Source organism: Halichoerus grypus, chromosome 1, assembly GCF_964656455.1.
Source record: "Halichoerus grypus chromosome 1, mHalGry1.hap1.1, whole genome shotgun sequence".
Taxonomy (NCBI): domain Eukaryota; kingdom Metazoa; phylum Chordata; class Mammalia; order Carnivora; family Phocidae; genus Halichoerus; species Halichoerus grypus.
The window spans coordinates 79,444,828-79,457,500 of record NC_135712.1 but is presented as its reverse complement, the minus strand read 5'-3'; the positions used below and the strand labels follow the sequence as shown (position 1 = coordinate 79,457,500).

General features: G+C 46.2%; 1 protein-coding gene across 4 annotated transcripts in view; it reads right to left on the bottom strand.

Moving 5' to 3' along the window:
- Window positions 1–12,673, bottom strand: part of DGKG (diacylglycerol kinase gamma) — a 206,002-nt gene that overhangs the window by 90,487 nt on the left and 102,842 nt on the right. For all 4 annotated transcript variants that reach the window (XM_036066663.2, XM_036066662.2, XM_036066665.2 and 1 more), the window contains one exon: window positions 5,882–5,946. In XM_036066663.2, the coding sequence (XP_035922556.1) occupies window positions 5,882–5,946 (65 nt within the window). The remainder of the gene's footprint in view (window positions 1–5,881; window positions 5,947–12,673) is intronic.

The following is a 12,673-nucleotide window of genomic DNA, read 5'->3' as shown; positions in this document are numbered from 1 at the left end:
GAATGGTTTCATTTCTAGATTAAAAAAAAAAAAGAAGAAAGTCTTATGTAAATGGTGATACAGTCTCTGCTTGGGACTACTTCGGATACTCAGGTATTCAAGAGGGGAGGCCCTTTCATTTTCGGAATTGTATGATTTGAGCTTCGCTGGCTTCTATTTTGCCTCCTACAGAGTATCTCCGTGTTCATCTAAAGTAGGAGAAGAGATGCTCGGTGGGTGAGGGGAGAGTCAGCATGAATGAAGGAAGGGTCGTCACGAATCGTGTCGGATTGCCCTTGGCCATCCCCCTACCCACCGACACTGCGCTCCATGGCCCCAGCTGGTAAGCCCTAGGTATCCCATGGAGCACATGACACCTGCCCAGCAACTCCCCCTTACTCACTCCTACCCTGTTCCTCCTCCTACCATTGTCAGCTGGGGTCTGTGGCCCCAACCTTGATCCTGTCTCTAGCCTGGCCTGTGCATTTGGACTTAGCATCTCTGGTGTTCAGATCCCAAATCTCTGCCTCTTGAACACCCATGGATCCTATGAAGGAAATTTTCTCAATCGCTCCAGGCCTATAGAATCCAACTCAATCCTGGCTAATTGATGCTATCCTCCCATCCCCTAGGAGAGGAATTATGATAGATTCAGTGTATCACAGATGGGGTCTCCTCCAACTTTTAGTTGTCCTCCAACTTTTCAGTTCAAGGGCCATGCCAATAAAGCAAAGACTTCATGATGACTGATTTCATTGGCAATTTAAGGTGTTTTCCTCATGCTTGTTATTCAACAATACTCAATAACAAATGTTTATTGATTACCCACTGTGTGCCATGAACTTACACATGATCTCCTTATACTTCTAGCAATCTTGCAAGATTTTCAGGGGAGGAAGCAAAGGATTAAAGAGATTAAGTAACTTGCCCAAGGTCACACAGCTAGTAAGTCGCAGAGCCAACTTTTGATGCCAACTTAGACTTTTCCCTGCTGCTTCATTCTATAAATACCTGTTAAGTGCTTAGTTATTTGCAAGATGTATTTCCAACCTCTTATGGTCTCGGGCTACATTAGGGCTTCTGGGGGAACCCCTCATCAATTACTCCATGGGCTTGGTTCCAAGAAAGCTAACACTCCAGAGTCTATTAATTACCCAAGGGCTTTTGGGAAAGGTGGTCAGCTTTTGGTAGGAATGAAGCACTGTTTCGGTCCCTCTGAAGTGCCTAACAGGAAATATCTTGCTTCAGCCTAAACTGCTGAGGGACATATTCAAGTGGATGGCACTCAACAGGTTTGGAATAACACATTCCTCAAGTGTTCTGAGTTTCTGAGCAACAACAAAAAAATTCCATAGTTAGACTCCTCTTTCTGGACACTCAACCACAGTGACACTGGAATTTGGTAGCTTTTGTGTACATATTCCATATATAAAAAAAATCCTTCATGGAGAGTTAATCCAGAAACTCCATGGAGGATTGGTTCTTAGATATCTGCAAGACTTCAGCGGTGTCATCAGCTCATCTGCTAATACTGACTACCGCCTGTTTGAGGGACTGACGATCCCTTCCCTCCTCCCTAGCTGAAGCCCTCTTTCCTCCGTTCCTTTACCTTTATTGCAAACTTCCCCCCTCTGTGAGCCCTGGCACATATGAGATTTTTTTAAAAAAATAAATTCCTCTCTGCTTGCCAGGGCCAGCTTATGGAAGAGAAATGTGCATAGGTGCAAGGAGCCCGACACTCAGAAGGGCTTTGTACTTGGCTTAATGAATGCTCTACTCCCATGGACTTGAAATTCTTAATAATTTTGTACAAGGGGCCCTGCATTTTGACATTGCAGTGGGCTGCACTAAGCATATATTTGGTCCTGCTCTGTGCTATGGACACTGAGATAGGGAGAATAGTCATACCACACAACTTAAGAGTGGGTGGTGTGCCTGTGGTCCCCTTTTGGAACTCAGGAGGCATCTTCCCACAGAGACAATCCATAAAGATGGATAGAGATGATAAAAGCTCTACCCTCCTTTGCCTCAATATTTTCATCTCTACAATGGAGAGAGTAGCACTTACCCTTGCATGTTATTATGAACATTGAGTGGGACCATGTATGTAGTACCCATCAGCGTGTTTGATATACAATAGGTATTTGATGAATGAAATCCACCGGAGACAGCAAGTGCAGAAAACAAGAGTTTGAACTCTGGAGGAGTTAGGAGCTAGCTTAGAATCACACCAGCTCTGGTGCTTAAAAAGATGTCTGACTTCAGTTATGTGACTTAGCTTCTCCCAGCCTCAGTGTCTTTATCTATAAAATGCCTTTATCTAATATTTCCCTTGTAAGGTGATCTTGGGATTTCAATAATATAATGTATTTGAAGAATCTAGTTTAACAGCTGGCACCTAGTAGGAGCTCAAAAAATAACAGTTCTTACTTTGGTTCCCTTATAACACCATTTCTGCACTCCAAACAATTCATTTACAAATGATGTAGGCATACAACCATTAATAAGTGTCTTACGCTATCCAACTTCCTTTATGCTGTATGACCTACAAAATGGAACCTCCATGTATGTGAAAATCACTTTGTAAAAGATATTTGAAGATTACTCTTCCTTCTTTGCTAGACGATGAATTCCCTGAAGGCAGCAATCAGGTTTTATTTACCCTCGTAGCCTAAAACACCTTCTAACTAACATGTTAGAATCTTAGTCGAATTAAATCTGTCTTCTGTTGTTTTTGCCAACAACAAGATGATACTTTTTCATAATATTTCTAAATTAGCAATTAATTATTAGCCTGTCAATGATTAGGAAGCAGAATGTACCAAAAATAGCCCCATCTCTGCCATTAAAGGCCTTTTTATCCTCGCCCATCGCACTTGGCTCATGTTCCTGCTTTCTTGGGTCTGGTTCTTGCTCCATTAACAAAGCTATTCCACTAGGGAACATAACTTAGTTTTGGACAACCAACCACCTTCTCTGGCAACAACCTGTGTAAAGAAGCCACCAGAGGAAGAATTTCCTAAAACCCCAACCAAACCCCAAGCCCCTTTTAGGAATTAAGGAGGCCTCAGAATTGTGACTTTTAACCATTAGAGGGCTACGGGTCCCTGTGAGAGCCTTCTGATAGTTATGGACTGTCTCTCCAGAAAACTATATTCAGTGTCCTCTATACAATTTCAAGGTATTCTCAGAACTCCTGCAGCCTTTATACCTCAGGTTAAGAATTCCTGTTAGAATAGCCCAGAAAACTGAATGAGCCTTGTGAAAGATTCAAGTTCCCTGATAAATTCTAGCCCATGTTCAAAACAAAACAAAACAAAACAAAACAAAACAAAACAGTTACAACTTCCTAGATTTAACCTCAGGGTTGTCCCCAAATGCCCAGCCCGGCACCTTCACCGTAAGGACATCTAGCCAAGCCCTGACTACTCTCTGGAAAACCTCAGTTCAGCAGAATAAAACGAAGGCTCGTTTGATAATATCGTTTACATTTCCAAATCCCGGGTATCAAGCTTTCTTCCTATCCCTTGTGGCCCTTCCTAAGTTTAGCCGCTGGTGTAATGGGGTAACCATGGCAACAACCACCTGCCTATTTAAAACCATCTCCAAAGCTAAATAAGGAAGCCTGGAGAAAATGGCTGCTCGCCTGCCTCTCAGCGGACAAAGTGGGCACTCATGAGTATTTTCCACATGAGCAAGCAGGCGGGGTAGAAGCAGCAGGGACTCAAAGTTCTTACTAGGAAGGCTGCTAGGACTTTATGCAACAGGGCCCACCTCTGTGCCACTAGGTCTCCACTTATTTGCAGGCATGTGGATTTATACACAAATCTGTGTGCCTCTCGTCCTGGGCGACCACACTACCTTGACCTCGACCAGGGGAAGGGTGTGCAGCTAACTGCAGAATAGTCTTATTAATAGGATGGGGAAATGGGAAGGAAAAACAGTCATAAGATCACAGTGAAATGCACAATGACAACTTTTTTTCTGACAGAGGTATCTTTCTAATTGTATTTAATAATGTGGGCAATTGACAACTACTCTATTTATGTCCTGTGTTGACCTACTGATCTATGGAATATGGAGAAATTTCTGCCTCCCTCTGCTTCCTCACTCACTATAAACTACAGGGGTTTTGCTTCTTCCTTTGCTCTTCCCCAGGCATCCTGCCTTCTCTCACTCCTTGTTATTATCCTTCCGTACATTTGCTTCCTTCTCCCTGGGCTACCCTTCTCTTTTTGCCAACCTGGAAAATACACACTTGTTTCCCACGTCTTGGCATCTCCATGGGTAGAAGCCCCTCCACGCCAAATTCCATGTCCTTGCTTTGTGTTCCATAGGTTAGCTCGATTCATACCACTGAACACAAGTCATTCTGCATATCTGCCTTCAGGTCCGCACCACTGGACTGTGAGCCCCTACACATGTCTGTTCAAAACACCTACAGAACAGTGCCTGGCATGGAGTCTATTTTCTAAAGCTAGTGTGGAATGAATGAATGAGCAGAACCCCTATGGATCTCACAAGCATATGGCATTTTAACAAGTATGTGTGCATGAGTATGCATAAGGCCACCTCTGTGAAAAGAGCACCTAAGACGTCTGCAACAGCTGGAAGAGAAGGAATACTTTAGCGTGTATGTGAGAGTGACAAGGAATGTACAAGGAGGGTCAGCTGATTACAGTAAGGGTGGGGGTTAAATGTATACCTGTTAATAGTGATTTGTAAGTATGTGTAGGCTGGGTGAGAGAGCCAGATGGAATAGGCTTGGGACAGAAGGCCCACGCTAAGAAGATTAGTTCAGCTAGTAGATCCCATAGATCACTTTTCCTGAAGCTGAAGTATGTTATGATAAGACTTTCTTTTTCCCGGGTTAACCTCCCAGGCAGTGGGGTCAGGGGAAAGGAGCAGCAATGAAAATGATGGTGCTCTTTGGGGTGTGAATCTTTAAACAAATGTCTTCGGACAACCTCTGCTCAATCCTATGGGCTACGTAAGTCACTCCCTTCAGGCTCAGTCTGCATTCCTCCTCCCCACCTGCTGGAGGGTGGGGTGGGAGCCAACGGTCATCTTGAAAGGGCACAACAAAGAGGAAAAGGGATGGAAATCCACCAACGAGAAGAAAAAAAGAAAGAATGGAGAAAGGTATTTTAGCAATCCCAGGGGTAGCTATATGCCAGTCACAACTCACTTCTCGCATATTCTCTCTCACCAGCAAGAAGGGTTTAGTTTTGTTTGCAAAAGATCTGGTTTTCTCTCTCCTTGTAATTTTGGATCTAACATTCAGGCTTCACACAAGGGCTGAGGCTGGGACCTGGTGGGTTCCCGGTCTCACAGCCCCTGCAGGGGCCTCTCTCTGCTGCCCTCTGCTGTCGGGGGACGCGGAGGCGACGCCCTCTCTGCCCTCCTAGCCCCGGCCCCGCCGCTGCCGCTCCCTCCCTTCGAGACAGAGAGAATCTGAGGCCCCCTCTCCAACACCCCGCCCTGGCCATCCTGCCTGGCCCTCCCCACAGAAATTCCGGGGTGGGCTAGGGCTGCGGGAGCTTTCCGTCTAGAGAAAGCGGCCAAGCCCCGGGAGGCGGGCTCCAGTTAGCCAAGAGCAGATCCCCACCCCTCACGGCGGGCATACCACGCCCTCCCTGCCAGCCCCGCAATCTTTCCCTCTGCACGGCATCCTCTGGGAGGGGACAGGCGGCCAGGCTGCGGCAGGTTTCTGACACCGTTTTCTGCTTGGAAATGGAAACCGTCCTTCCGGCAACGTGGCAGGAAAGCCAAGTCCCTGGGCTGCCGGGCCAGAACGTTTGGGCGAGAGCAGGTGGAGGCCTCGGTCTGGCCCGGCTGCGTGGGGGGAGGGGCGGTGCCGGCGGGCCGTGCGGCGGGGGCTGCAGCCTCACGGCACTCTTACCTGCTGTTGAATTTTTCAGGGTGTTTCTCTCTCATCACGTGGAATCTGTGTGCGATGGAAGCATCCTGAAAGGGAAAGAGAGGGAAGCAGACGCCTGGTTAGTGGTCATGACCGTGCCATGCGGAAAGAAAGGAAGCACACAGGCTCTCACTGAAATCCCCCAACCCTGGAGAGTCCATGTCATAGGGGAGAACAGGAGGCTCCCGCAAAGGGTGAACACCAGGTCCAAGGTTAGGAGCTAGCCACCAGTGCTTGTAGAGCCTATGCTGGTCGACTCCTTGCAGTTTTCATTCTCGGCCATAGTTTAGGGTGAATGAAGGGGACAGCCGCTGCCCTTTGAGGGGAGAGAGGGTATCTGGGTGTGGGGGCAGTTACAGTGCAGAAGCCCGTGTGCGCGTGGGGCTGAGTGTGAATTTCTGGAAGTGCCTTGCCATATTAACTCTTTTTAAAAAATACTTTTTATTTTGGAATATTTTAAGACTCACAAGAAGTTGCAAAAAATAGTACAGAGAGTTCCTGTATCCCTTTCACCCAGCTTCCCCCAATAACATCTTATGTAACTATGGTACATTGTCAAACCCAGAAAACTGACTTTGGTGGATGCTGTCATATATTAATTCTAATCATTCATATCAGTAGAAATAATTAGTAGCATTGAATAACATGCTTAGTAGATAATAAAAATACATTGAAACTTCTGCCTTCTTTTACTTGATCTCCACAGAAAGGACCTTCCCCAAGGTCAAGAAGAGTCGCACTACCACCGTCTATGGACACTTTGCTTTTCTATTTGCACACCCCTTTGCTGCGCTATTGGCCACCTGCTCCTCAGAACTCACTATTAGGAAGGCTCCCGTGACACCATGCTTCTGGGCTCTCCATTCTCTGACCAGAACTTCTCAGCCTTGAGTCCTATCTGTAGCCTACACTCCATGTCATGGACCATCTCGAGTTCTCACACTTATTACTAGCATCTCTGATGTCTCCACAACGTGTATCTGTAGAACCAACCCTGAGCTTCAGACCTAAAACCGAGCTCATCTTTCCTCCTCACACTTGGTCTTTCATCCTCATTAATGGTCTCATTTTCCAGCAGAAGAATGTGTTGAGCCCCTTCACCGCTCAGGCCTCATGCCAACACGTTAGGTGCAGGGGTGGACTTTATAAAGAAACAGGAGAATCGAGCTATGGGTTGGGGGGTGGGGAGTGACACAGAAACAAGGGAGCTGACTCAGATACGTGCAGGAAAAAAGCTACAGAAACTCGTTTACTACACTATATGGCTAAGAGAGAACTGAAATTCCATTTAAGCCAATGCATATTAATTCCGTTTCTTGGTATGGACTCACAAAAGAAAATTTCTGAACGTTATTATTTTTTAACATCAGGAGGTATCGTTCAGTGGAGAACCTTTTTTGGAGCATGTGCTGTGTGTGGTGAGTAAAATATAGGATAATGGTGGGAGACAAAGTCTGGAAGCAAATTAGGGGGTCAAGAGGGGCTTCTGTCATACTTGTACTTGGCAGAGTAAACCCAGCGAGCAACCCACTACAGAGGCAAGTCGAGGCTATGGGTTTTTTTGGTGTGTGGTTGGCCAACACTCCCTGCTGAAATAATGTGTTGGGAATTTAACATTTATTTATTTTTCTTTTTTTAGAAAAATATTTTATTTATTTGAGTTAAGAGGGAGAGATCTCACAAGCAGGGAGAAGGGGTAGAGGAAAAAGCAGACTCCCTGCTCAGCAGCGAGCCCAATATGGGGCTTGATCCCAGGACCCCGGGATCATGACCCTAGTTGAAGGCAGACGCTTGACTGACTGAGCCACCCAGGTGCCTGGGAATTTAACATTTAAACTCTAGTTACTGATTGTTTCGTTTTTCCTTTAAGACACATGAAGAGTTGAAGGTCTTGGTTAGGCCCCCCTGTGGACACATGGTGGGAGATGTGCGGGGCCCCCCAAGCCTGTCCCGGGTGGCTTCCCCAGACAGCAGGTCTTCGTTCTCCCTCCCTGGCTCTGAGCAAGTTTCAGTGAACACTCTGAATAAAGATTCATGTGAAATCTGTCAAATGCTTCTCTAGAATTCAAGAAAACATTCCATCAACTTGTGTTCCTTTGAAGCACTAATTTTCTTCTGTCAGGAGAAAAGAAAAGAAAGAAAGAGGAGGAAAGAAAAAAGCCATCACACGTTGCCTGGCATGATTTGTGCTTTGCGACCCTCTCTATACCCCTAAGACTATTATGACTGGCTCCTGGTTTTCTTATTCTCAGGGATATGTGCACAGGCTCCCTCCCTCTGCACAGTTCTTATCCTTGTTGTTGTTTTTGTTTTTAAAGATCTTATTTATTTATTTGACAGAGAAAGAGAGAGCACAAGCAGGGGGAGCGGCAGGCAGAGGGAGAAGCAGGCTTCCTGGGATCATGACCTGAGCCGAAGGCAGACGCTTAACTGACTGAGCCACCCAGGCGCCCTGTTGTTGTTGTTGTTTTTTTTTAAGATTTTATTTATTTATTTGACAGAGAGAAAGAGAGAATGAGCACAAGCAGGGGGAGTGACAGGCAGAGGCAGAGGGAGAAGCAGGCTCCCCACAGAGAAGGGGGAGCCCAAAGTGGGACTCGATCCCAGGACTCCGGGATCATGACCTGAGCCGAAGGCAGTCGCTTAACCAACTGAGCCACCCAGGTGCCCTGTTGTTGTTTTTTTAAACTAGGTTTTGCAAAGCTTCTTTTCACAAAGACCAGCCTTTACGATATTGTTAGTTAAGCACGGGGTTCCAATGTAATCTCCCGACAAACACACAAAGTAGCAAGGGAGAGCCGAGCAGTTCCTTTGCTGTTGAGTATTGGTCCTTTGCTGTTGAGTCTTGAAAAGGACATGATAAAGACTCTGACTCTGACCACGTTTCTCTACGTGGGGATTTAAAAGAGCGGAGATTCACCTTCACCCTCTGTTGAGCTCTGTGGCAGGCACTGAGCTGGGTGTGTTTATATTCAATAGTGATTTCTTTAAATTTTGGGAACCAGTGCTACAACGGTTCAAACCCTTTCTTGGTAATAATTACAGCAAAATAAGACTTCCATTTTTGAAGGGGCAGGTGGATGGAGATGGGAATTGCAAAGCCTTGGAAGTGATGGCATTTCTGAAGGTCACTCTCCGGTGTCCCTTCTGTGAGGTGTGAGGAACAGAGGAGATGATGGGCTGCTCTTTCCTGAGTTAAAACTGAAAGTCCAAAAGATTTTTGTGTCCCTTCCAAATATAAGCTGCCGTCATTTGGACTCTGAGATATTTGGATGTCTAGGCCAGTGCTGATAGAAATAAATTTAAAATTTTCTAGTAGCCACATTAATAAGTGAGAAGAAAAAGGTGAAATTAACTTTGATAATATATTTTCACTGACAAATATTATCACTACAACATGTAGTCAGTATAAAAATTACTGAGATGTTTAAAATTCTTTTATACTACATTTTTGAAATTTGGTGTGTATTTTACACTTAACAGCGTCTCTCAATTTAGACTAGCCCCATTGCAAGTACACAATCGCCATATGCAGCTAACGGCCACCATATTGGACAACACAGGGCCAAGTCACCTGGGCAACTTATGGAGATGAAAATGACAAAGGAGACAATAAAACAGATCATTTGGAATTTGAATAGTTCTGAAAAATTATGGCAGATCGGAGGATGAAAAAGAGTGTAGACCCTTTGTCCCAGACACCTTTCAGTGAGTCCCATTGTCTTAGGACCTCCAAGGGCTCTCACAGGTGACAGACAAGAACCTGACACTGAGGGAATCCAGAAAAGTTGCAGGGAAAATGATTACTTTTTGATAAATTCCCTAAAGGGTAGGGGGCTCATCATTGTGGAAACTTAGCTGATGAAGCCTGAGAAGTACAATCTGTAAGGGGGAGAATGGTGTGCGGGTTAGTGTGGTGATTGCGGCCTCTCCTTGGCCCCTGGGCTCCCCTAGCATCAGAAATAGATTTCATTGAATCAAGGGATTAGCTGTTCACTCCTCCCGTGGAGGCTCAGTGAAAGCAGAGCCTCTGAGGCATTTGGAGTTACACATACCCCAGCAATTATTTTCATGGGCCCAAACTTCCTGTCACCGATACCTGGCCATCCTGACATTTCTGCAAATCCAAAAATAAAGAGCAGGGACGAGGAGGCCAGAGAAGCCAGAGGAAGTAGGAGCCTGAATGATTATGTTGAAAATCTCCTGCCAAGGGGTGTTATCAGTTGGGGGGATGGAGAAGGCCGATTCTGTCAACTCGTCACTGGTGGAGGGCCGGCACATATGTAGGTGATGGAAATGTGGTGACGATGGGGCCACAGTTGCTCTCCGGGTGGGCCAGGAGAGGAGGGTCTGCCCTGTTTATCCCTCCACGCATGACATGGATTCTGCTGGCACCCGGGGGCCCCAGTGAACTTGTCAGGGCAAATGCCCTACCACCTGCGGCCACCACAGAGGCAGTCCTCCCTTTTATACACAAGGGAGCAGACTCCGGACATCACTCAGATATTCCAGGTCCTTCGAAAGGGGCAAAGACTTTGCACGACTCTCTTTGCCAAAGGAGTCTGACTCTAATTATCACAAGGAAGTAAAATTGTGGGGTTGGTTTACATACCGACGTCTTCTCTTACAAAGTTTGGGAAGTCAAATAGGGAGGAAGAGCTTCTGCAAATGTCAGCCCCAGATTCTGTTAGAGTTGCGTGTTGGCTACTTGTTTTCTCAAGAATTTCCCTTTCCAACTTTTAAAGAGCGAGCATACAAACCCTGCAAACATTTTATTGAGAGAAGCCTAAGGGTACACCAAGGAGATAAAAACCATCCTGGTTCCTCACTGCTTCGCAATAAAATATTAAACATGCACAAGCGAAAGGCGTATGAAAAAAATAATCATTGAGAAAGATATTGTGAAGTTCTTTATAACTTGAAAGACGAACAGATTGGATTATTATAAGTCAGCCCCAGGCAAATAAATACCCTGACCACTGAGTGTGATGGAGAATCTGTTTGTATGCATTTCCTTGGGGGACAATTAGGTGGTCTCCTTTCCTTCCTCCTGTCCCCCAACTTCCTTCCTTCCTACTTATTTGCAAAAATGAATTAAAACCATGATCATCATGGCTCTTGGGATTAGGGTGAGGTTATCTAGGTAAGGTGAGGCTGTTTATTCCTTTTTGGTGTGTTTATGCATGGTCAGGAAATACTGAGTGAGTGAAATTTTTTGCATATGGCACTATGTAGAAACAGACAGGAGGTATCAAGAACCATGTTTTGGGGGCACCTGGGTGGCTCAGTCGGTTAAGCGGCTGCCTTCAGCTCAGGTCATGATCCCAGATTCCTGGGATCAAGCCCCATGTCCGACTCCCTGCTCAACGGAGAGCCTGCTTCTCCCTCTCCCTCTGCCTGCCACTCTGCCTACTTGTGCTCTCTCTCTCTCAAATAAATAAATAAAATCTTAAAAAAAAAAAATCATGTTTTGGCAGCCAGAGCTGAGTGTGTCAAGAAAGAGAAGATGTGGGGCTAAAGACTCTGAAGGCAGCCATGGCTGTAAGCTGCCATCTAGAAATTCCCAGGCAGGGCAAGCAGCCCTGCTACTCTGCTCTCCGCTCTCCCTTCTGTCTGCCTGCTTGCAGGGCCTGTGTCCCCTCCTCACTATCATTTTTCTCCTTCATCCAGTTCAGTTCTGGTTTCTGCTCCTGTGTAGGAACGCTTCTTGGACCATTCTTCTCTGTTCTGATGGGCTGTCTCCACTCACTGAAGACTTGGTTGGGACCATCTACATCAGAATTATCTCAGAGGCCTGTTAAAAATACAAACTTCCAGACCTTGCCCAGACCAACCGAATCAGAATACAAACCAGGATCTATCATGGGGGTGGAATTTGCATCTCTGACAAAGGGCACCAGTGAGCCGTCACACACTAAATATTGAGACTCCCTGCTGCCCTCCGCCCCCCCAGTGAAGGAAAGCATTTGAGGACGGAGGGGGCTGTGCGGGGGCTGTGCAGAGGCTGTATGGCTCCTGGTCCACAGCTCAGGGGGCTCTGGAGCTCAGCACTAGTGGTTCTCAGCTCCACCACTCACCAGCTGAGACCTGTCTCTGTATTGTTCTAAGCTAGAGTTCCTTCTTACAAAATACAAAAGGATAATGACTATACCTACCAATAGGCCACCTGGGCCTCATGTGCAGCAGGAACTCAATACATGTTAGCAAGCTATACTCTGGTTACTCTAAGAAAAGGACACAGGTTTTTGTGAAATTGCCATGATGGGAAGCCCATGCTCTAGAAGCCTCCTGAACGCCAGACCTGTTGGTCATGTCCCATTGGCAGTAGCTGAGGGCTGTGTGTTCCTGTTGGGGGAAGCAGGGCCTGAGGGGGGTCCAAAAGGGAGAGGGGCCTTTGAGCCAACAAGAAGAGGAAGGAGGGGTCTGCTTAGGTCACTGGAGGGGGCAGCTCGAAGAGACCTAGGGAGAGGCGTCTCCCCTGAGGCCAGGTGAGCTGGGGAGATAAACCAAATTGGGGCACAGGGACCCTGAATATGCTGCCAGTCCAATCCGCCGTCCCCTCAGACCCTGACTGTCGGTCCAGCAATGCCTCTGTCTTCTGTTGTAGTAATAGAAAAACAGTGCTGGCTTAGGAGCCAGAAAATGATAGCAAGTCCCTTCATCTGACTCTTTGTTTCCTTATCTACAAAATGGAGAAAATACTGCCCTTCCATGTAGTCATAAGAATCAAGAAAATACCTATAATTATGGTAAATTTTAAATTCTGTAAATATA